The 24,698-nt window shown below is 44.2% G+C and overlaps 2 protein-coding genes across 2 annotated transcripts in view; one reads left to right on the top strand and one right to left on the bottom strand.

The window, feature by feature from the left end:
* Nucleotides 1–24,698, top strand: part of BCKDHB (branched chain keto acid dehydrogenase E1 subunit beta) — a 221,517-nt gene that overhangs the window by 121,743 nt on the left and 75,076 nt on the right. The gene's annotated exons all lie outside the window — the stretch shown is intronic.
* Nucleotides 5,321–5,946, bottom strand: LOC118659941 (60S ribosomal protein L17-like). The gene has a single exon (XM_036316661.1). It carries the CDS (start codon nt 5,907–5,909, stop codon nt 5,355–5,357), a length of 555 nt encoding a protein of 184 aa, XP_036172554.1. The 5' UTR covers nt 5,910–5,946; the 3' UTR covers nt 5,321–5,354.

Genomic DNA, 24,698 nt, shown 5'->3' with positions numbered 1-24,698 from the left:
GCATTCATTGGTTGATTCTTGTAGGTGCCCTGACCAGGAATTGAATCCACAATGTTGGTATATCATGCAACGATGCTCACACCAACTGAGATACCCAGCCAGGCCTGAGATTGGCATCTCTTTGACAGGCAGAGCATTCTATTTCTTGATCAGGGGTTAAAGGAAAAGGACTCAGTCATGGTACATCAGGGCTCTAATACCATATACCAGACTAACTAGGCAGGTTCTAGTCACTAAAGGACTAGATAACAAGATAAAATATAGCTACAAAGAGACAAAGCAAAAGGAAGCATGACTGAGCACTGACTCCCAACTAGAAGTACAGGGATATTAGAGTGAGCCTGCTGATTACCAGGCAAAAGTTATTGTTTTGATCTTCAGCATGAACATGAAGGCTGGAATGTCAGTGGATATAACCCCAAAGATAGGAGTATCCCACTTGGGAAGGGATAAGGATTTGGAGCCCGTGGTTCATGACAGACTTTGCTCATTGATGAGGTGGTAGGAGGGGAATCTGTATATCTGTATATATCTGATATGGGAAGATTCAGGGTGCATAGAAAGAATAGTTTAACCTCATGTCTGGATAACAACAGGCTAAATTAAGCATTGCCTGTCAGTAGATAGCAATTAGTGAGACAAGTTCTCAAGTATCTATATTTTTAAAAATCTTACTTTAAATGGATCTCAATGTAAGTATAGGGAAATAGAATTATGAAGCATCTACACTAATAAAAGACAAAGATACTAATCGACCGTACCTTTGCTACGCCCAAGCCATGCCCACAAGCCAATCAGAGCGACTGTATGCAAATTAACCCAACCAAGATGGCAGCTGGCAGCTACGGAGCTGGAGCAAGCAGGAGGCTTGGTTGCCCGGGTGATGGAGGAAGCCAAGCTTCCCGCCTGCTCTGAGCTGGCTGTGGCCTCCGCTCATGGCAACAAAGTTTCAATTATAGAAGACAAATAAATCCCAGATACCTGCTTCCAGCCAGCCTCCACTGGGAGCTTGGATGGCTGGGGGCTGTGGCCAGCCTGCAAACAGCCATCAGCCCCTCACCCAGGATGGCCACACCCTCATGGGGTGAGGGTCCCTGCTGGGGGGCTTGGCCAGCCTGCAAACTGCCATCAGCCACTCACCCAGACTGACCAGGCACCCCAGGGGGAACCCCGACTCTGAAGGGGCTGTGGCCAGCCTGCAAACAGCCATTAGCCCCTCACCCAGGCTGGCCATGCACCCCAGAGGGGACCCCCAGTATGAAGGGGCTGTGGCCAGCCTGCAAACAGCCATTAGCCCCTCACCCAGGCTGGCCAGGCACTCCTATATAATAAAAGGGTAATATGCAAATTGACCCTAACAGCAGAACGACTGGGAATGACTGGTCACTATGACACATACTGACCACCAGGGGGCAGATGCTCAATGCAGGAGCTGCCCCCTGGTGGTCAGTGCGCTCCCACATGGGGAGCTCTGCTCAGCCACAAGCCAGGCTGATGGCTGCCAGTACAGTGGTGGTGGTGGGAGCCCCTCCCGCCTCCTCAGCAGCGCTAAGGATGTACAACTGCAGCTTAGGCCTGCTCCCTGCTGGCAAGTGGACATCTCCTGAGGGCTCCCGGACTGCCAGAGGGATGTCTGACTGCCAGCTTAGGCCCAATTCCCCCAGGGAGCGGGCCTAAGCCAGCAGGTGGTCATCCCCCAAGGGGTCCCAGACTGTGAGAGGGCACAGGCTGGGCTGAGGGACCCCCTCTTCCCCCCAATTGCACAAATTTTTGTGCACCAGGCCTCTAGTATGTTTATATTTGCCTATTTTGATAAATTTGTATAAGAATGAATAACTCAGTTTTTTTAGTATAGTGTGACAGAGAGAAGTCATAAGCGCTAACTATAATAAGCAAAGTGTCTATGAAAAAAGAACACTATTTTCTGATGAGTGCTTCTGTCAACCTGAGTCGATCAAATGATAGAAACTACTGGGTTTTTATGTTGGAGAAACTAATTGGGAAACACATGTGCAGTATGGATATTTGGGGAAGACTGAGGTGTTGGATGACAGATGAAAGTGGAGACGAGAGATGTAGAGAGGGAAGGACCGAGTTTTGAGGTTATTTTGGCATGTGTGTAATTTTATATCTTGAACCATGAAATAGCATAACTAATGGTATAGGTTATGATAAGAAGAAATAGCAAGGCAATGAGTGGTTTCAAAAACATGGTTTGAAAATTAAGCTTCCTTTTGAGGTAATACCCTATAGCGATTCTAAAAGGGGTTGCTCATAAATCAAACTCTGAAGGGCTCCAACGTAATTATAAAAAAAAAATAGCTCTGGTAAAATTACCATTAAAAGAATTAGGCATAAATCTTTTTGTTTTGTTACTATCTAAATAGAGAACAGATTTGTCTTTGTTCTGAGGGATAAATGGATAACAGGCCTTTTGTTTGTGTGGTTTGTACTTTATGTGTGTGCATCGACTCTAATAGTAACAGATAATGTCTTTTAACAGCTCATGGAAAGAATTAGTTTTTTTCTCTACCAAAAAGCTAGCCTTGTGGAAGCTGACAAAAGTCATTACATTATGATTTTTGGCTCAAGAAAATAATGATATCTTGGAAAAAGTGAAAGAGTATGGCAATGGAAGAAAGACATCTGTACTACAACAGACAAATTATTTAAACAAAAGATACAGTGTTCCTTTAATTGGATTCTCATGGACTACTAAATGTGCTGACCAAAGGCAGTATCTGGAAGAAAGGAACTTTGAATTTCTGAATCAAATTTTTTATAGCTTGGGTTCAATTTAATTTAACAAACTTTATTGAGCATCTACTCTGGACTCAAACAGCCCAAGTCTGATTCTCAGTTCTATTATTCTATCTCTCTGTGTATTCATATTCTCATTTCTGAAATAAAGATGATAATAGTCCTTATCCTCTGATTATTTTCAGGATGAACTGAATTATAATGTATGTAAAGTACTTAGAACCATGCTTGCCTGCCATATTAACATAGAAGGTCAACCAATTAGAGCCTGGCAATTTAAAGATGTTAACACTGTCTTAGTGGGAGAAATAGTCAAGTGACCCAATAGTTTCAGTATTTTACTGATGATGCCAAGAAAATGTTTATCAAAAGGTTGTGTGAGGCCCGACCGGTATGGGTCAGTGGTTGAGTGTTGACCTGTGAACCAGGAGGTCATGGTTCGATTCCCAATCAGGGCACATGCCCAGGTTATCAGCTCGATCCCTAGTGTGAGGCATGCAGGAGGCAGCCGATCAATGATTCTCTCTCATCATTGATGTTTCTATCTCTCTCCCTCTCCCTTCCTCTCTGAAATCAATAAAAATATATTTTAAAAAAGGTTGCTGTGGTGACATAGAGGTGGAATAAATAACAATTTTAGTGAGATAGTTTTCTGGAGTAAAATCAAGAATCATTTTCTGTAGGAAAGGAGAAAAGATTCCTCCAGGAAGTCCAGTAAACAAAATGTAGATGAAGCCGGAGGCTGGGACACACTCGTTTGTGGCATTTTGAGCTTCCTTTCTTGCAGTGTCTACCACTGCATGTGATCACCACTTAGATACTTGGTAACAGCATGATGGAGATAATTTTACCTTTGATTCCCTCTGTATTTGTACTGTTAATTACAGAGTCTAGTTGAGTCTAATAGAATTGGAATAATTGGAATGGCAGATGACTTTTCCTTAGTGTAGAGTTCTCCATACTCTGGACAAAGTATTGGCTTCTGGGTTGGGTTAGAAGAATGCCATGAAAAAGGAACAGCACTTGGATGTCATGGCCCTTCTTTGTCAGTTGTAATGAATGAAGAGGAAAAGAGGTGAGTATATCTCATCAAGTATAAAGAATGTGGGAATCATGCTTTAACATAATTTTGACATTAAAATAAGTTGGGATTCTCTAAACTGTGAAAACTGTACATTGTTAAGCAATATGTGCAGAAATGTGACTTTATTTCTTTGTAACTGAACCTGGAACCTCCTTTTCTACTCATACTGAGGAAACATCCTATATAATAAAAGGGTAATATGCTAATTGACCCTCATGCCATTGCAAAGATGGCGGCGCCCACAGCCAATAAGGAGGGAATATGCTAATTGACTGCCCTGCCCTCAAAGATGGCGGCGCCCACAGCCAATAAGGAGGGAATATGCTAATTGATTGCCATGCCCTCAAAGATGGTGGTGCCCAGTCCCCTCAGCCCTGCTGGGGTGGCAGATGCACGGCAAGGCCGGCCCCACTGGGCCTGGCCGCTCCGCGCACCTGCCTCCTGAGTCCCCCAGTTCCCTCAGCCCCCCAGCTGCCCAGGGCTGGCCTGAGGCGCAGGCAAGCCTCGGTTGGCCAGTCACTATGAGGCGCACTGACCACCTCTTGGTCCTTTTCCCTGGCCGGCAGGCTCTGATCGCCCAATGGAAAATGGGGAACTGGGGTGGGGGGCAGGGCCAGGGAGTGGGCCGAATGGCTGACCTCTTGGTCCCTCCTCTCAACTGCAGGCTCCGATTGCCTGATGGTGAATGGGGAACCGGGGATAGGTGGCAGCAGGGGGCAGGGCCGGCTGTGGGCAGCTGGGGAAGATGGCCCTGATCACAGGCCAGGCCTAGGGACCATACATACGCATGAATTTGTGCACCAGGCCTCTAGGGTTATATATTGCTACTTTAAGTTACCATTTTGTTAGCATTTAGAGGTAAATATTCAGTCAAATGCAAGCTGTAACAGTCTTCAAAATTCATAGTCCTTCTTAGGGTTGTTGTGCTCATTCTTTCTCCATCCCTACCCTCACTACCACCACAACATACTCCAGATGGGGTCTCAGTGTAGGGGAACTTTTTGAGAAGGGAGGCATCCATGTAATCCATTGTTCCTGGGCCTCCTGGTCTTTCCTGTGTATGTCATCCTCCTTGGGCTTTGGCCTTTGCCTTCATGTTACCCCCTATTGCTGTATCAAAAGCTAAAGCATCTTCTTGTGATTTTGGGAAGTAAGATAAAATGTTGACTGCTTGCTGATCCATCAACTGGCCCCATAGTTCTCCCTGCTCAGCCCATCCCCTACCTGCACTACTGCAAGAAAAGCTTTATCAGACTGCCCTGAGAGGGGCCATGGAACTATTTTGGATCCCTTGACACCCCACTGGAGCCAGGAAGACAGGGAGGCTTGGAGCTCTCAATCCTATTCTGCCTGACAAACTTCCCCACCATTGCTGCTGTGTTGTATCTACCCAGCACTGACTAGAGGACCCATCAACATGGTTCTCCCAGAGGGTTTGTTTGTTTGTTTGTTTGTTTATTTATTTATTTATTTATTTTTAACTTTTACTTAGATTTATTTTATGCTGAATTTACTCCCGGGCCATAAGTTTTTGTTTCTTCAGTTTCTTCTGAGATATCTTTTTCTTCTGTGCAACCTTCTCTTCTGGTTTAGGAACAATCTTCTCCTTTTCGGTGAGGATCATCTCAATGTGGCAGGGAGAGCTCATGTATGGGTTAATCCGCCCATGAGCTCTGTAGGTTCTGCGCCACATCTTGGGAGCTTTGTTCACCTGAATGTGCTCAATGACCAGAGAGTCTACATCTAAACCCTTAAGTTCAGCATTGCTCTCAGCATTTTTAAGCATGTGCGGCAAAAATTCAGCACTCTTTTTGGGCCAGCGACCCTGTGTCCAGCCCCACTGTTTTGCCTGGGCGCACCTACCAATGCCACCGTTGTAGCGGTGGAATGGCACGCACTGCTTCTTCAGAGTGACGTCCTTCAGGTACTTGGTGGCCTTTTGAATGTGCATGCCCTTGATGGCCTGGGCAGTTTCACGCGTGTTCTTGAAGTGAACGTGGAGGTTGGAGCCCCTTGATTTGCATGATTTCGTGGGGTTTTCTGGGTCTAGCGAATAGCGAACCATCTTCAGGGGTCACCTGGGAGGGAGGACAGAGCAACTGTCAGGATGCGGACGTACAGTCACCTACAGCCTCAATCTGCACCAAGTGCCGCCAGCAGCTGCTCAGAGAACCGCTGTTTTCACGGTGAATCCAAAGGTGTCCTATGGGCGCTTTGGGGAAGAGCTCCCAGAGGGTTTAGATAGGAAACAGTCACAAGCCCCTAATATTTGTGGCTACCCTCAGTCCATTTAAATTTGTTACCCTGTCTCCTGTTCATCCCACTCCAGACACACACTTGCTCCTGTGCATGTGTGCGCACCACACCCCTTCAAGGACCAGACAATGTCTAAACTCTAGTTAGATACTTTTGTCCTTACCTCTTTCTACCAGCAAATCAGACATTCGTCTCTTTTCCCAGAGCCAGGAAAACTGCTCTAATATCATATTGTGTTACTAGAGGCCCTGTGCACGAAATTCGTGCACTGGAGTGGTGGGGGGGAGGGGTCACTCAGCCTGGCCTGCATCCTCTCGCAGTCTGGAACCCCTCAGGGATGTCCGACTGCTGGCTTAGGCTCAATCTCCCCCAGAGATCAGGCCTAAGCCGGCAGTTGGACATCCCTCTTTCAATCTGGGATCCGTCACTCCTTACCGCCCGATCTCTCCTTAGTACTTGGCTTGCTGCTCCTTAGCACTGCCACAGAGGCAGGAGAGGCTCCCGCCACTGACGCTACACTTGCCAGCCGTGAGCCCGGCTTCTGGCTTAGCGGTGCTCCCTTTGTGGAAGCACACTGACCACGAGGGGGCAGCTTCTGTGTTGAGTTTCTGCCCCCTGGTGGTCAGTGCAAATCATAGCGACTGGTCGTTCTACCGTAATAGTCACTTACGCTTTTATTATATAGATTGCCATAATCTGAGTAACTTGCATATAAACTCTCAATTCTAAATGTTCCAAGCCAAATGCTTTTGGAACATCAAAACATACCATCTCTCTCTCAAATTCTTGCAATAGAGAAAGTGGGTTTTAAAACAATTGCTTCTACTGATCTAATTTTAAAAATTCTAACTGTTATTTGGAAAGTTGTAACGAACAACAAAGTCTTTGTTCTTGGTTGTATCTGCCTGTCTGCCAAAGCAGAAGCTGTCTCAGTAGGAATGAAATCAAATAATATTTCAGAAATACTGTTTATGAATTGTATTGCCTAAACCTGAGATGCTACATCACAGGAGAGGAGTGCTCAGTCATTCACAGCCCTAACTGTGGTAATGAGTCAGGCTGATATCCGTGCATATTTATAAAGAGAATTGTTAGTTTGTCACAGGTGTGTTATAGGTAAGCTGATGTTAATTAGATATAGAGGGGAAACTGTTGGTCAAAATTTACATACTGACTCCTCTCTGATTCACTTGGATATCTTTACATTTATTAAACCTTCCGGAATCTTATCTCAAACAGACAGTGACTCACTTATAACAATAAAGAAGACTGTCTGCACTTTTGAAATCTCCATGGAAGGATGTCAGCAGATGACCAAATTCTATTGTTAAACATGCAAAATGACTAGAAATGGTTCTTGAAGTGACCCCTGTTCAGTTCCCGAAATAGCAGCTTCTTGGATAATCACCATTGTGGATTGCTGCTCACGGCTGTGTTAGTGGAAGTCTGGGGTGATGAGGACCACTTGAACACTGGTTGTGTCAGGGTAGTTTTGATGCTTTCTGCTACTTAACATTCATAATGATCTACAGCTCTTCTTAAATTGCTATTAAATACTCCAGTGTTTTATCAGTGGGGTTTCAAGTACTAGTATCATTGCCCAGTAATTATAAGACCTACTTGCCTCAAGGTTTTTTAAAGAATAAAATTAGATAAAATATGTGAACATTGCAAACTTCAACTCAATGCAAGTGTTAGGCTGTTATTGCTAATTTTTACTAACTGTCCCCATTGTACTCTGTTTTTATTTTATATATATTGATTTTTTATTTTTAGTACTTTGGGATAGCCTTGCCTGTAAAGGTTGATTTTTAAAGAAAGTAATCTTTTCTTAGAGTCAGCACCCTAGCTGGTCAGTATTATCTGTCATCTCAGCATCTTTTTTTTTTTTTTTTTTTTACTATGTTTTATTGATTTTCTACAGAGAGGAAGGGAGAGGGATAGAGAGTTAGAAACATCGATGAGAGAGAAACACCGATCAGCCGCCTCCCACACGCCCCCCACAGGGGATGTGCCCACAACCAAGGTACATGCCCTTGACCGGAATCGAACCTGGGACCCTTGAGTCCGCAGGCCTACGCTCTATCCACTGAGCCAAACCGGTTCTGGCTCTCAGCATCTTTTTCACTGTCCTGGGGCCTTGGCTCTTTTGGAGCCTGTGATTTTTTTTTTTTTTAGCATGGATACATTTCCAAATGTGCTGCTATTTTATACTGTGCTACATTCTTTGCGTATGTTTTTGTTGTTGTTCTGTTTTTTAACTCTAGTCTTCTCTGGGTTTATCAATTATGTATTGGTTTGAAAAAAATTTACTCATTTAACATTTGGATCAAGTGCCAGTTATGTGCACAATACAGTGATAGTACTGGGGAGGGGGATGAACCCACAGTACCCAGGCTTCCTGTTTGAGGTGGTGCATGGTGGTGCATTCACCAAGGTTGGGAATACAAGAGGTGGACTGGAGAAGGAGGGGAGATGGGGCAGAGTTGGGGTGATGAGAGATTGCTGCTAGCTTTGGATATGGGGAAAGCAGGAAGTGTCCACGATGTGATACCTGGGAGGAGCTCTGACTCCCAGTGGCAGATCTGGGAGTCATTAACTTAAAGACTGTGATTGAAAGAAGAGAGTGAATGAAAGAAAAGAGAGATAAATTCCCTTTTGGGGAGTTTGGTTATTCTTCTATAAACAGATATCCTGGTGGAGGAGGACCATTCAAATAGTTATGGTGATGTCAAGGTATTTATTTGCTGTGTGTCCTTGATAGGCTTTCTGGAACCTACCGTTTAACAATCAGTGACACTCTTAGAGTAGAGTGTCTCAACCTGGGCACTGTTTGAATTTTATTTCAGACTAGAGACCCGGTGCACCAGTGGGGTCCCTCAGCCTGGCCTGCACCCTCTCGCAATCGGGATCCCTGGGGAGATGTTGGAGGCCTGGTACATGGACTTGTATACATATAAGATCTTTGGTTAATCTCTTCCCACCCTCCCCCCTTCCCCTTTTCCTCTGAGATTCATCAGTCTGTTCCATATTTCCATGCCTGTGCATTGAGCGTCTGCCCCCTGGTGGTCAGTGCATGTCATAGCTACAGGTCAAATGGTCAGACACTTAGCCTTTTATATATATAGAGATAATTCTTTGTTGTAAAAGCTGTCCTGTGCCATTAAAGATTGTTTACAGCATCTCTGCTCTCCCACCCTAGTGTGACAGCTAAAATTGTCTGCAGACATTGCTAAGTGTCCCATGGGCTAGATCAGCCGTGGGCAAACTACAGCCCGTGGTCCGGATCCGGCCCGTTTGAAATGAATAAAACTAAAAAAAAAAAAAGACCGTACCCTTTTATGTAATGATGTTTACTTTGAATTTATATTAGTTCACACAAACACTCCATCCATGCTTTTGTTCCGGCCCTCCGGTCCAGTTTAAGAACCCATTGTGGCCCTCGAGTCAAAAAGTTTGCCTACCCCTGGGCTAGATAATGCCACCAGAGCAAGTTCTTCTCTGTTTATGTAAAGCATTTTGGGAGGAGCCATGTTAGCTTTTTTGTTCCAAAATACACACACACACACACACACACACACACACACGCGCGCGCGCGCACGCGCTTCTGCAGCTTATTCATTTGGGAGGATTGATTAAGTAATTTTATAGTTAAAAACATCTGCACATAAAAGCACAGATAACTGCTAATTTCAAATTAAATCTTGTTTCCTGTGTGTGTATCATATGTGAATGAAGGGGGTGCTTTACTCCAAATAACAAAATGGCCTGTGGCAGCTATTTCACAAGAATGGCTTTCAGTTCCTTACGTGTCAAACATTTAAGGCAGACCATCCAAAAGAGTTACCATAGAATACTCTTAGGGATGCAGGTAAGAGAGTGGGGTTCAAGTTAAGAAAACATGAACTTCGTTATAGTAATTTAAAATAACACACAAGAACTAGTACTTAATATTTTTAAACTTACACTTTTTATAGTTCCAAAGAAAAAGAATATAAGAAAGTAGCTTAATAAATTACCTGCCGTGGTAGCTGAATTAACTTATAGCTTGAAACACTCCTCTTAGAATTACTCAAGTTTACAGAAACATTTATAAGATACGTTAATTGCAAGCACTTGCTCTGAACTGATGCTATTAATTATTTTACTAGAGTGTAAATTCTGTAAGGGCCGGGATTTCATCTTCTTTTTTTAAGCTTTTCTTTCTTCACACCTCCCGCTTACCTCCATGTTACAGTTCACAGTAGTGTAGAGAGTGGCTCAGGAATCAACATCAGTGGGTATTTCAGCATCTTGTTTGTTGATATATAAAAATATATCTATCAACTAATTTGAGTTAGATTCATCTGCTAGATTTATATAGCCATGGTAACTGTGAGTCTTTTACAAATAATCCTGTTTCTGACCACTGGTCCCCTTCCTCACAGCCTATTATCCTTGACACTCCATTTGGGGAGAGAGCTGAGGTTAAAACTTTAGACCATGGTGTCATCAACTTTCCTCACAGATCTTACAGCATTTCTTTATAAGCTGTCATAAAATTGTGGCTGTTGACTTACAGCCCCTATTTTAATCTTGTTCTACCAGTGAAGAAAAGGGGGTGGGGGGGTGGGGGGGGGGAAAGAAAGGATTCTAGCCTTTACAACATGTGTTCAGCCTTTATTCAGAGGCCCATACCTACCTCCTCAAAATCTGATCACAGCACTTGATTGATGGAAGTGGGAGGAAAGCGGAAAAGGGAGAGAATAGCAGAATTTGGAAGTCATTATACTGCTTTTCATCTTGAAGACAGGGACAGTGGTATCTGGACAGCGAGAATGGTGAGACCTTTTCTGTATACTTACTACGGCTATTTGATTGGAATGACAAGATCACTTTGGGACTATATTTTATCATCTGAAGCTGAATTGGATTTGGGTTCATTTAGTCATGTGCAGTACAGGGAAAATGGAGTGAATACAATATGACAACTCTGAGTCTCACCCCACGAGAGTCTGTGGTGCAGTGTGTAGAGCGCGCTTATCCAAGAGTAAGTGCTGGCTCCCTGTGTGTACTTGGGTGACCTAACCTCTCTGCTCCTGACCCCTCGTCCATGAAGCCCACTTAGAGTTGTGAGGATTTCATGTGATCATTGTGTAAAGCAGTAGTTGTAGCAGCATTTTTTAGTTTTAAATAGTGAATGTATAGATTGTTTATTTGCTCAGGAATTATGTGATAACTATTTAAGAATTGTTTCCTGGTTGTTTTAGGACAGTGGTTCTCAACCTTCTGGCCTTTTAAATACGGTTCCTCATGTTGTGACCCCAACCATAAAATTATTTTCATTGCTACTTCATAACTGTAATTTTGCTACTGTTATGAATCGTAATGTAAACATCTGACATGCAGGATGGTCTTAGGCGACCCCTGTGAAAGGGTCATTTGACCGCCAAAGGGGTCACGACCCACAGGTTGAGAACCACTGTTGGAGGAGGAGATTACAAGAATTGTTTTGGTTTCACCACGAACTAAGTAGTATTGTTGCTTAGGTCATTTAACTTTGTGGAGTCCTTGTATTCAAAACTATTGAAATTGATGGTCTTTCATTTTCTAAGCTCTGAAATTCTATTTTATTTTTCTATTTAAAAACCTAGCTCTCCTTTTGTTAAAAATATATCTATCAACTAATTTGAGTTAGATTCATCTGCTAGATTTATATAGCCATGGTAACTGTGAGTCTTTTACAAATAATCCTGCCAGTTTCAGGTAAGTGTGTGCAAATAGAACAAATAGCTTAATTGATGTTTTGCAAGTTAATTATGTATTAATGAGTCCTATTCAAGGTTAAGGGATAGTTTAAACTTATTTAAAATGTCTCCAGAACACCCGGCCTGTCACCAAGATATATGACTAATGCAAAATTCTATTAAGATAATATTTGTAACCAAATGCTCATAATTTCCAAGCAATCTGTTACTGTAGGGAGGTGAATCATGTGTCCTTTCTGTGTTTAGATTTTTTTCTTTCTGCCATATGTTTATTGTATAAACCAAGGAGATTATGTACAATTAAGAGACAACTCTCACTCCAGGCCTCAGTTCTCAAGCATCACTCACATTCTCTATTCTCATGGAAAACTACTCTTAGTGTCTTAAAGACCATATTTTTCTGTTATGTATTTCTATTTGTTTATAGTGTTTGTAGCAACCAACATCAACAGATGGTTTGTGCTCTCATGTATAATTTTTTAAGGTAATGATAGGGAGTTATTAACCCTCAAATATAACCTCCAAAATATTTTCAACATAAGCTGTGCACAAAATTTTGATTGAGTTATTAACTTATTGGTCTCTGCTGCTAAATAAAAGTGAGTGGAGACATAATATAAATATTTCAAAACTATCTGAGAATATGAATTGACACAGAACAAAATTGACACAGAGAATATGAATTGACAGAACAAAAACTAAATTTTATGCTATGATAGTTACAGTAGAATGCTCACTGTGGTGCTAGGCATTATGTTAAAAAACTTGACATGCACTCTTTCATTTAAACACTCCAACAATACTCCTAGGTAGGTGTTTTCACTCCATCCATTTTATAGACAAAGAAATGACGCTCAGGTAAAGAAACTTGCCCATGTTCATACAAGTGAACAATAGAGCTAGGGATTGATCAGGTGGCCCAAGTCCAAAGGCCATGCTAAAGTGGCATTTTAAAATAAAAATTCCTAAATTTCCTTCGGTAAAACACTGGGATTTATTTCTGTTTAAGGCAAATGAATTGGCAAATTGAGTACCTTAATTTCCCACTCACTGTCAGTCTCAATTGTAAAATTGTATTTTGACAAGGTTATTGGTCATAAGTTATTTCAGCAAATTTTCTGAATAGAAAGTGAGCAAAAATTTAAATTATTTTTTAAAAGCATCAAATGAATTGAAGTCAAAATAAATCTACGTACTTTGCATAAAACTAGGGCAATATATATCTATCATCTTAGATTGTTACTTATTTATGGATATACTAGAGGCCCGGTGCATGAATTTGTGCACGGATAGGGTCTGGCCAGCCTGCCCCGATTGGGGCCGATTGCGGCTGGCTGATGGGGGATGGCTGGCCCGGGGGGAAGGGGGCACAGGAGTTGGCCGGCTGGCTCCACCCCCAGTTGGGTTAGTTGGCTGGCTACATGCACGTCATAGCGACCAGTTGTTCTGGTCATCACCACATATACATATATCAAATCATTACCTTACATGCCTTAAACTTATCCAATGTTATATGTCAATTATACTATCTAATAAAAGAGAAACATGGTAATTAGCCGTACATCCGCTACCCTTCCCATTGGCTAATCAGGGTGATATGCAAATTAACTGGCAGCCAAGATGGTGGCTGGCAGCCAGGCAGCTTGAAGCTAACATGAGGCTTGCTTGCTTCAATGATGGAGGAATCCAACCTTCCCCGCCTGCCTTGCTGGCCTCTGAGCTTGCAGTTTGAAACATTGTTACAAATATAGAAGCTAAACAAAATCCCAGAAACCTGCTATCAGCTGGCCCGGGATCTCAGAGGTGGAGTTGATACAGTGTTTCGATTATAGAACCCAAACAAACCAGATACCTGCTTTCAGCAGCAGAGGCCTCAGAGCTGGAGCCAGAGCTAAAGCTGGCCCAGAATAAAAAAAAGAAAAGAAAAAAAGGAGCAGTTGGGAGCTTCAGTCACCCGCCAGACTGAAAACAGCCCTCAGCCCCTCACCCAGACTGGCCAGGCACCCCAGTGGGGACCCCCACCCTGAAGGGTGTGTGACCAGCTGCAAACAGCCATCATCCCCTCACCCAGGCTGGCCAGGCACCCAAGCGGGACCGCCACCCTGAAGGGTGTGTGACCAGCTTCAAATAGCCATCATCCCCTCATCCAGGCTGGCCAGGCACCCCAGTGGGGACCCCCACCCTGATCCAGGACACCCTTCAGGGCAAACCAGCCGGCCCCCACCCGTGCACCAGGCCTCTATCTTATATAGTAAAAGGGTAATATGCCTCCCAGCACCGGGATCAGCGGAGCCACAAGGCCTCCCGGCACCAGGATCAGCATGACAGGGGGCAGCGCCCAACCCCACCCCCCACCCCCCACGGGCCCTGCTCTGTGTGTGATGGGGTAGAGCCGTAACCTCCCCATCGGCCCTGCCTTGAGTGTGAGAGTGGCGGCTCCCCAACCCCCTGATCGGCCCTGCTCTGTGGGTGATAGAGGGTGGCGCCCCCCCCCCCCCCACCGGCCCTGCTCTGTGTGTGATGGGGTGGAGCCATAACCTCCCCAGCAGCCCTGCCCTGAGTGTTACAGTGGCGGTGCCGCAAACCCCTGATCCGCCCTGCTCTGTGGGTGATAGAGGGCAGCGCCCCACCCCCCGATCTGCCCTGCTCTGTGTGTGACGGGGTGGTGCCCCAACTCCCCTATCGGCCCTACTCTGTGAGTGACAGGGGGAGTTCCTCAAGCCCCTGATCGGCCCTGCTCTGTGCGTGACAGGGGGGAGCTCCCCAACCTCCTGATGGGCCCTGCTCTGTGCGTGACAGGGGGGAGTTCCCCAACCCCCTGATTGACCCTGCTCTGTGCGTGTCAGGGTACGGAGCCCCAACCCCCTGATGGGCCCTCCTGCTCTGTGAGTGACAGGGGACAGCACCCCAACCCCCTGATTGGCCCTGCTCTGTGCGTGACAGGGTGGTGCTGCAACCTCCCCATCAACCCTGCCTTGAGTGTGACGGGGTGGTGCCCCAACCCCCCAATCGGCCCTACCCTGAGCGTGACTGAGGGTGTCATCGCAACCTCCCGATCCGCCCTGCTCTGTGCATGACAGGAGGCAGCGCCCCAACTCCCCAAATTGGCCCTGCTCTGAGCCCGTCCAGGGGCTGCACCTAGGGATTGGGCCTGCCCTCTGCCACCCGGGAGCAGGCCTAAGCCAGCAGGTCGTTATCTCCCGAGGGGTCCCAGACTGCAAGAGGGCACAGGCCGGACGGAGGGACCCCCCCCCCCAAGTGCACAAATTTTGTGCACTGGGTCTCTAGTCTATATATATAAAAGCCGAAGTGACTGGCTGACCAGCTGACCGGCTGATCAGCCAGTAGCTATGACGTGCACTGATCACCAGTGGACAGATGCTTAACGCAGGAGCTGCTGACCGACAGTAACTTTGCATAGTACTCTCTCGTACTCTGGGACCCCGCGGGAGATATCGGACTGCTGGTTTTGGCCAATTCGCCATAGGCCAGGCCAAGGGACCCCACCTGCCAGAGGGACCATGCTCATTCCACGGAAGCCCTTTGAGCCCCATCGCCACCTCAGGTGCAGCTGGCCAGGGAGGGACCTCGGGAGGTTGGCTCTTGGGCGTGTCTGGCCTGTCTCTCCCAGTCCCACCCTGCCAGCCACCTTCTAATTTAATTTCCTTTCATTGTGCACAAATTTGTGCACATGGCCTCTAGTGTCTGAATAAAGCTGGGGGAAAAGAATAAATTTGCCCATTAGTGTTATAGTTCCTTTAAAGTATTTATGAGACTCGTTGCACTAACCGGTTTTGGCTCAGTGGATAGAGCGTTGGCCTGCTGACTGAAGGGTCCCAGGTTCGATTCTGGTCAAGGGCATGTGCCTTGGTTGCGGTCACATCCCCAGTGGGAGGTGTGTAGGAGGCGGCTGATCGGTGTTTCTCTCTCATCGATGTTTCTAACTCTCTATCCCTCTCCCTTCCTCTCTGTAAAAAATCAATAAAATATATTTTAAAAAAAAATAAAGTATTTATGAGACTCTTATTTTTTTTTATTGTTTTTTTTTAATTAAATCTTTATTGTTCAGATTATTACATTTGTTCCTCTTTTTTCCCCCATAACTCCCCTCCACCCAGTTCCCACCCCACCCTCCGCCCTCACTCCCCACCCACTGTCCTCATCCATAGGTGCACGATTTTTGTCCAGTCTCTTCCCGCATCTCCCACACCCCTTTCCCCCCCAAGAATAGTCAGTCCATTCCCTTTCTATGTCCCTGATTCTATTATGATCACCAGATTACTTATTCACTTGATTCTTAGATTCACTTGTTGAATACATGCTTATTGTGTGAAGAAGGGGGGAGCTTGAGGGGGGGTGAGGAGGAGAGGCGGTGAGCGGCTGGAGGAGTGAGGAGGCGGCGAGGAGTGAGGGGAGTAAGGAGGAGAGAAGGCTTAGGCGGCTGACGTCGCCGACGCCTTGTTCGTTCGTCTTCTGTGGCTGATGATGAGTGAGGCGTATTCTTCGGCCTTAGTCGGCGATGTTCGGCTGCGGATGCTTCTCTGCGGTGCGTCTCCTGCTGTCTTCTTCTTCTATTATTCTTCTCTTCTTCTTCTTCTTCTGCTTCTCTTCTTCTTCTTCTTCTTCTTCTTCTCTTCTTCTTTTCTTCTTCTTCTTCTTCTTCTTCTTCTTCTTCTTCTTCTTCTTCTTCTTCTTCTTCTTCTTCCTTCTTCCTCCTCCTCCTCCTCCTCCTCTCCTCCTCCTCCTTCCTCCTCCTCCTCCTCCTTCTTCTTCTTCTCTTCTTCTTCTTCTCTTCTCCTTCTCCTTCTCCTTCTCCTTCTCCTTCTCCTTCTCCTTCTCCTTCTCCTTACTTTCTTCCTTCTCCTTCTTCTTCTCCTCCTCCTCCTCCTTTCTTCTTTCTTCTTCTGATACCTTTCAGCATTTCATATAATACTGGTTTGGTGGTGATGAACTCCTTTAGCTTTTCCTTATCTGTGAAGCTCTTTATCTGACCTTCAGTTCTGAATGATAGCTTTGCTGGATAAAGTAATCTTGGTTGTAGGTTCTTGGTATTCATCACTTTGAATATTTCTTGCCACTCCCTCCTGGCCTGCAAAGTTTCTGTTGAGAAATCAGCTGACAGTCATATGGGTATTCCCTTGTAGGTAACTGGGTTTCTTTCTCTTGCTGCTTTTAAGATTCTCTCTTTGTCTTTTGCTCTTGGCATTTTAATTATGATGTGTCTTGGTGTGGTCCTCTTTGGATTCCTTTTGTTTGGGGTTCTCTGCGCTTCCTGGACCTGTAAGTCTATTTCTTTCACCAGGTAGGGGAAGTTTTCTGTCATTATTTCTTCAAATAGGTTTTCAATATCTTGGTCTCTCTCATCTTCTGGCACCCCTATAATTCTGATGTTGGTACGCTTGAAACTGTCCCAGAGGCTCCTTACACTATCTTCGTATTTTCGGATTCTTTTTTCATTTTGCTTTTCCAGTTGGGTGTTTTTTGCTTCTTCGCGTTTCGAATCTTTGACTTGATTCTTGAGCTCATCTGGTCTGCTGTTGGGTGTCTGTATAATATTCTTTATTTCAGTCAGTGTATGCTTAATTTCTAGTTGGTTCTTTATCACAACATTGAGGGTCTCATTAGATTTCTTGAGGATCTCACTACATTTATCGGCGGTCTCACCAGTCTTTTCGAGGGCCTTACTAAGTTTATCGGCAGCTTCTAGACAGTTCTTGAGAGACCTTAAAAGTGTGGTTTTGAGCTCTATATCTTCCATTCTGACATTTGCGTCCTGTTTCTTTGTCTCCGTAATTTTTATGCTTTCTTGGTGCACCCCTTAGTGGTCTTTGTGCGCAGTCTTGTTGTAGTTAAGCCTTGAGTGTTTTCGGCAATACAAGGGTGATTTGACCTCCAGGCTAACTGGCTATCGAGACTCTTTTAAAAAGGAAAAAAATCTTAATGTTTAGCCCTTCAGCAAATGAGTTTATTGAGCATCTACTATGTCCTGAGGCACCAAAGTACAGAGGTAAAAAAACAAAGTGCCTCCTGTCTTAGAGCTTAAATTTTTACAATGGGCTGAATGACTGTTTTTGGTTTAAAATTCTAGTTTCTTTGTCTTTAATATCTCTTTCCCGCTGTCCACACACACCTGTATACCCACCCCCAAAATATACATACACATGCATACACATTATACGTATGGTATTATACACATATATGTATGTATATGCAGATAATATATATAATGTAACTATAACTATCTTGTGTGGTGTAACAACATATATTTCTCTGTTTTTATGGTAAAAACGACAAATCAGGGAATTAATTATATATAACAACTAGAGGCCCGGTGCACAAAAATTTGTGCACTCGGGGGGGAGGGGGGGTTCCTCAGCCTGGCCTGTGCCCTCTCGCAGTCTGGGACCCCTCGGGAGATAATGACCTGCTGGCTTAGGCCTGTTCCTGGGTGGCAGAGGGCAGGCCCAATCCCTAGGTGCAGCCCCTGGTCGGGCTTAGAGCAGGGCCGACTGGGGAGTTGGGGCGCTGCCCCCTGTCATGCACAGAGCAGGGCGGATCGGGAGGTTGCAATGCCACCCTCAGTCACGCTCAGGGTAGGGCCGATTGGGGGGTTGGGACACCGCCCCCTGTCACACTCAAGGCAGGGTCGATGGGGAGGTTGCGGCGCCACCCCCTGTCACGCACAGAGCAGGGCCCATCAGGGGGTTGAGGAGCTCCCCCCATCACTCACAGAGTAGGGCTGATAGGGGAGTTGGGGCACCGCCCCCTGTCACACACAGAGCAAGGTGGATCAGAGGGTTGGGGCGCCGCCCTCTATCACCCACAGAGCAGGGCGGATCAGGGGGTTGCGGTGCCGCCACTGTCACACTTAGGGCAGGGCCGATGGGGAGGTTATGGCTCTACCCCATCACACACAGAGCAGGGCCAGTGGGGGTGGGGGGTTGGGGGGCCACCCTCTATCACCAACAGAGCAGGGCCGATCAGGGGGTTGGGGCGCCACCACTCTCACACTCAGGGCAGGGCCGATGGGGAGGTTATGGCTCTACCCCATCACACACATAGCAGGGCTCGTGGGGTGGGGGGATTGGGGCGCCGCACCCTGTCACACATAGAGCTGAGGGTGTTCAGGGGGTTGGGGAGCTCCCCCCTATCAGGCACAGAGCAGGGCTTCCCCTGTCACGAACAGAGCAGGGCGGAAAGGGGGGTTGTGGCCCCACCCCCGGTCACACACAGAGCTGTAGGGCGATCAGGGAGTTTGGACGCTGGCCCCTGTCACGCTGATCCCAGTGCTGGGAGGCATATTACCCTTTTACTATATAGAGGCCTGGTGCACGGGTGGGGGCCGGCTGGTTTCCCCTGAAGGGTGTCCTGGATCAGGGTGGGGGTCCCCACTGTGGTGCCTGGCCATTCTGGGTTAGGGGCTGAGGGCTGTTTTCAGGCTGGCGGGTGACGGAAGCTCCCAACCGCTCCTTTTTTTCTTTTTTCTTTTTTCTTTTTTTATTCTGGGCCAGCCTTAGCTCTGAGGCTCCAGCTCTTAGGCCTCCACTGCTGAAAGAAGGTATCTGGTTCGTTTCGGTTCTATAATCGAAAGTCTGTATCAACTTCACCTCTGAGATCCTGGCTCAGCTCGCTGAAAGCAGGTTTCTGGGGTTTTGTTTAGCTTCTATATTTGTAACTATGTTTCAAACTGCAGGCTCAGAGGCCGGCAAGGCAGGCAGGGATCGTTGCAGTCCTCCATCACTGAAGCAAGCAAGCCTCATGTTAGCTTCAAGCTGCCTGGCTGCCGGCCGCCATCTTGGCTGGCAGTTAATTTGCATATCGCCCTGATTAGCCAATGGGAAGTGTAGCAGTCGTACGCCAATTACCATGTTTCTCTTTTATTAGATAGAATAATGTACATTTTATTTATTTATTTATTTATTTTGTAATCTGTAAATTCTTTATTAGGTAATGAATTACAAATGTGTCCTCATTCCCCCCCACCCCCCTATTAACCTCCATTCCCCCCCCCCCCCCCACTCATGTTCTCATCCCCCTGTTTTCCATGTCCATTGGTTTGGCTTATATGCATGCATAGAAGTCCTTTGGTTGATCTCTTCCCCTTGCCCCCACCCTCCCCTACTTTCCCTCTGGGGGTTAATAGTCTGATTGCTGTTTCTCTGTCTTTGGATCTGTCCCTGTTCATCAGTCTATGTTGTTCTCTATATTCCACAAATGAGTGAGATCATGTGGTATTTATCTTTCTCTGACTGGCTTATTTCACTTAGCATAATGCTCTCCAGTTCCATCCATGCTGTTGCAAATGGTAAGAATTCCTTCTTTTTTACCACAGCGTAGTATTCCATTGTGTAGATGTACCACAGTTTTCTAATCCACTCATCTGCTGCTGGGCACTTAGGCTGTTTCCAGATCTTAGCTATGGTGAATTGTGCTGCTATGAACATAGGGGTGCATATATCCTTTCTGATTGGTGTTTCTGGCTTCGTGGGATATATTCCTAGAAGTGGGATCACTGGGTCAAATGGGAGTTCCATTTTTAGTTTTTTGAGGAAGCTCCATACTGTTCTCCACAGTGGCTGCACCAGTCTGCATTCCCACCAGCAGTGCAGAAGAGTTCCTTTTTCTCCACATCCTCTCCAACACTTGTTGTTTGTTGATTTGTTGATGATAGCCATTCTGACAGGTGTGAGGTGATACCGCATTGTCGTTTTGATTTGCATCTCTCGTATAATTAGTGTCTTTGAGCATGTTTTCATATGTCTTTCGGCCCCCTGTATGTCCTCTTTTGAAAAGTGTCTATCTAGGTTCATTGCCCATTTTTTGATTGGATTGTTTATCTTCCTATTATTAAGTTTCATAAGTTCCTTGTAAATGTTGGAGATTAAACCCTTATCGGTGATATCATGGCAAATATGTTCTCCCATGTAGTGGGTCTTTTTGTTGTTTTGTTGATGGTTTCCTTTGCTGTGCAAAAGCTTTTCATTTTAATGTAGTCCCATTTGTTTATTTTCTCTTTAATTTCCATTGCCCTAGGACCATTATCAGAGAAGAAATTCCTTCGACATATGTTTGCTATTTCGCTGTCTATGGATTCCTGTAGTATTTTTATGGTTTCCTGTCTTACGTTTAAGTCTTTTATCCATTTTGAGTTTATTTTTGTGTATGGTGTGAATTGGTGGTCTAGTTTCATCTTTTTGCATGTATTTGTCCAATTTCCCCAACACCATTTATTGAAGAGACTGTCTTAACTCCATTGTATGCTCTTGCCTCCTTTGTCGAATATTAATTGGGCATAGTGCTTTGGGTCAATTTCTGGGTTCTCTATTCTATTCCATTGATCTATATGTCTGTTCTTGTGCCAATACCAAGCTGTTTTAAGAACAGTGGCTTTGTAATACAGTTTGATATCCGGTATTGAGATCCCACCTACTTTGTTCTTCTTTCTCAGGATTGCTGCAGCTATTCGAGGTCTTTTTTTATTCCAGATGAATTTTTGGAACGTTCATTCTAGATCTGTGAAATATGCCGTTGGTAATTTAATGGGGATTGCATTGAATCTATAGATTGCTTTGGGTAGTATGGACATTTTGATGATGTTGATTCTACCAATCCATGAACACGGTATGTTCTTCCATCTGTTCATGTCTTCCTCTATCTCTTTTTTCAGTGTCCTGTAGTTTTTCGCATATAAGTCTTTTACCTCTTTAGTTAAGTTTATTCCTAGGTTTCTTAATTTTTTTTGGTGCGATGGTAAATGGGATTGCTTTTTTAGTCTCCCTTTCTGTAACTTCACTATTGGTGTAAAGAAATGCCTTAGATTTCTTGGCATTAATTTTGTATCCTGCTACATTGCCGAATTCATTTATTAACTCTAATAATTTTTTGATGGAGTCTTTAGGGTTTTCTATGTACAGTATCATGTCATCTGCAAATAAGGACGGTTTTACTTCTTCTTTTCCAATTTGGATGCCTTTTATTTCTTCTTCTTGTCTGATTGCAATGGCTAGTACTTCCAGTACTATGTTGAACAGGAGTGGTGAGAGGGGGCATCCCTGTCTTGTTCCTGTTCTCAGGGGAAATGGTTTTAGTTTTTGTCCATTGATTATGATGTTGGCTGTGGGTTTGTCATATATGGCTTTTATTATGTTGAGGTATGATCCTTCTATTCCTACCTTGCTGAGAGTTTTTATCAAGAAAGGGTGTTGAATTTTGTCGAAAGCTTTTTCTGCATCAATTGATATGACTATGTGGTTTTTCTCTCTCAATTTGTTTATGTGATGTATCACATTTATTGATTTGCGGATATTGTACCATCCTTGCATCCCTGAGATGAATCCTACTTGGTCATGGTGTATGATCTTTATGATGTATTGCTGGATCCGATTTGCTAGAATTTTGTTGAGCATTTTGGCATCTATGTTCATAAGGGATATTGGCCTATAATTCTCTTTCATTGTGTTGTCTCTATCTGGTTTTGGTTTAGGGTGATGCTGGCTTCATAGAATGAGCTGGGAAGTGTTCCTTCTTGAATTTTGTGGAATAGTCTGAGGAGGATAGGTTTTAGTTCTTCCTTGAATGTTTGGTAAAACTCCCCTGTGAAGCTGTCTGGCCTCGGGCTTTTGTTTGCTGGGAGCATTTTGATGATTGCTTCAATTTCTTCCATCATTATTGGCCTGTTGAGATTTTTAGAATCTTCTGGATTGAGTTTTGGAAGATTGTATTTTTCTAGGAATATGTCCATTTCCTCCAGGTTGTCTAGTTTTTTAGAGTAGAGTTGTTCATAGTATTTTTTAACAATTCTTTGAATTTCTGAGGGGTCTCTTTTTATTTCGCCTCTTTCATTTCTGATTTTGTTTGAGTCCTCTCTCTTTGCTTCTTGGTGAGCCTGGCTAGAGGCTCATCAATCTTGTTTATCCTTTCAAAGAACCAGCTCTTGCTTTCATTGATCTTTTGTATTGTTTTTTTGGTCTCTATGTCATTTATTTCTGCTCTGATCTTTATTATCTCCTTTCTTCTGCTCACTCTGGGCTTTTTTTGGTTGTTCTCTTTCTAAGTCTTTGAGTTGTAGAGTTAAATGATTTACTATCATTTTTTCTTGTTTTTTGAGGTAGGCCTGTAGTGCTATAAACTTCCCTCTCAGGACTGCTTTCATTGTGTCCCATAGATTTTAGGTTGTTTTACTGTTATTGTAATTATTTTCCAGGGTGTTTGTAATTTCTTCTTTGATCTCACTGGTAACCCAATCATTATTTAGTAACATGCTATTCAGCTTCCAAGCGTTTGATTTTTTTGGATTGTTTTTATTGTGGTTTATTTCTAATATTATGCCCTTGTGATCTGAGAAGATGTTTGGTATGATTTCCATCTTCTTGTATTTGGGGAGACTTTGCTTGTGACCCAATATGTGGTCTATTTTTGAAGATGTCCCATGTGCACTTGAGAAGAACGTATATTCCGTGGCTTTGGGGTGAAATGTTCTGAAGATGTCAATTAAGTCCATCTGATCTAGTGAGTCATTTAGGATTGCTGTTTCTTTGCTGATTCTTTGTCTAGAGGATTTATCCAGTGATGTCAGTGGTGTGTTTAAGGCCCCTATGATTGTGTTGTTGTTGATCTCTCCCTTGTTATTTTCCAGGAGGTTTTTTATGTATTTGGGTGCTCCTGCATTGGGTGCATATATGTTTATAAGGGTTATATCTTCTTGTTGTATTCATCCCTTTAATATTATGAAGTGGCCTTATCTCTTGTTATGGCCTTCACTTCGAGGTCTATTTTGTCAGATATAAGTATTGCTACCCCAGCTTTTTTTTTCATTTCCATTTGCCTGAAAGATGTTTTTCCATCCCTTCACTTTCAGTCTGTGTGGGTCCCTTTTTCTGAGGTGGGTCTCTTGTAGACAGCATATATATGGGTCATGTCTTTTTATCCATTCAGCCACTCGATGTCTTTTGATTGGAGCATTTAGTCCGTTTACATTTAAAGTTATTATTGAGAGGTATGTGCTTGGATTCATTTCTATTTTCGTGCCTGTGTCCTTTCTTACCTTTATATTTCTTCTTTTTCCAGCATTCCTTTTAGCAATTCTTGCATTGCTGGCTTGGTAGTGATAAACTCCCTTAGCCTTTTTTTGTCTGCGAAGCTCCTGATTTCCCCTTCAATTTTGATTGATAGTCTTGCTGGATATAGTATTCTTGGATTCAGTCCTTTGCTTTGCAACACTTTGTATACCTCCTTCCATTCCCTTCTAGCTTGATGTGTTTCTGTTGAGAAATCATTTGATAATCTGATGGGGGATCCTTTGTAGGTAACTCTCTGTTTCTCTCTTGCAGCCTTTAAGATTCTCTCTTTGTGTTGTACATTTGCCATCATTATTATGACATGTCTTGGTGTGGGTCTTTTGGGGTTCATCTTGCTTGGGACTCTTTGTACTTGTGTAACTTTTTTCTTCCCCATATCTGGGAAGTTTTCTGTCATTATTTCTTCAAATAGATTTTCTAATCCTTGCTGCTCTTCTTGTCCTTCTTGCAGCCCTATTATGCGTATGCTACTTCGTTTCATGTTGTCCCAAAGCTCCCTTAGGCTCTCCTCCTGCTTTTTAATTTTTTTCTCCAGTTGCTGTTCAGATTGAGCTTGTTTCTCTGCCTTATCTTCTAACTCACTAATTCAGTCCTCTGCTTCTTCTAGTCTGCTGTTGAAACTTTCCATAGTGTTGTAGCTATATCACTTTTCAGTTCTTCCTGATTATTGCATAGGTTGTTGATTTTCTCATCCATCCGGTGAATGAATTGTACAACCATTATTCTGAATTCTTTTTCTGTCATGTTGCATGCTTCAACTTCATTAATTTCCTT

This window comes from Myotis myotis, unplaced genomic scaffold (assembly GCF_014108235.1).
Source record: "Myotis myotis isolate mMyoMyo1 unplaced genomic scaffold, mMyoMyo1.p scaffold_m19_p_7, whole genome shotgun sequence".
Lineage (NCBI taxonomy): Eukaryota > Metazoa > Chordata > Mammalia > Chiroptera > Vespertilionidae > Myotis > Myotis myotis.
The sequence above is the reverse complement of the archived record's forward strand: the minus strand, read 5'-3'. Positions and strand labels throughout refer to the sequence as shown.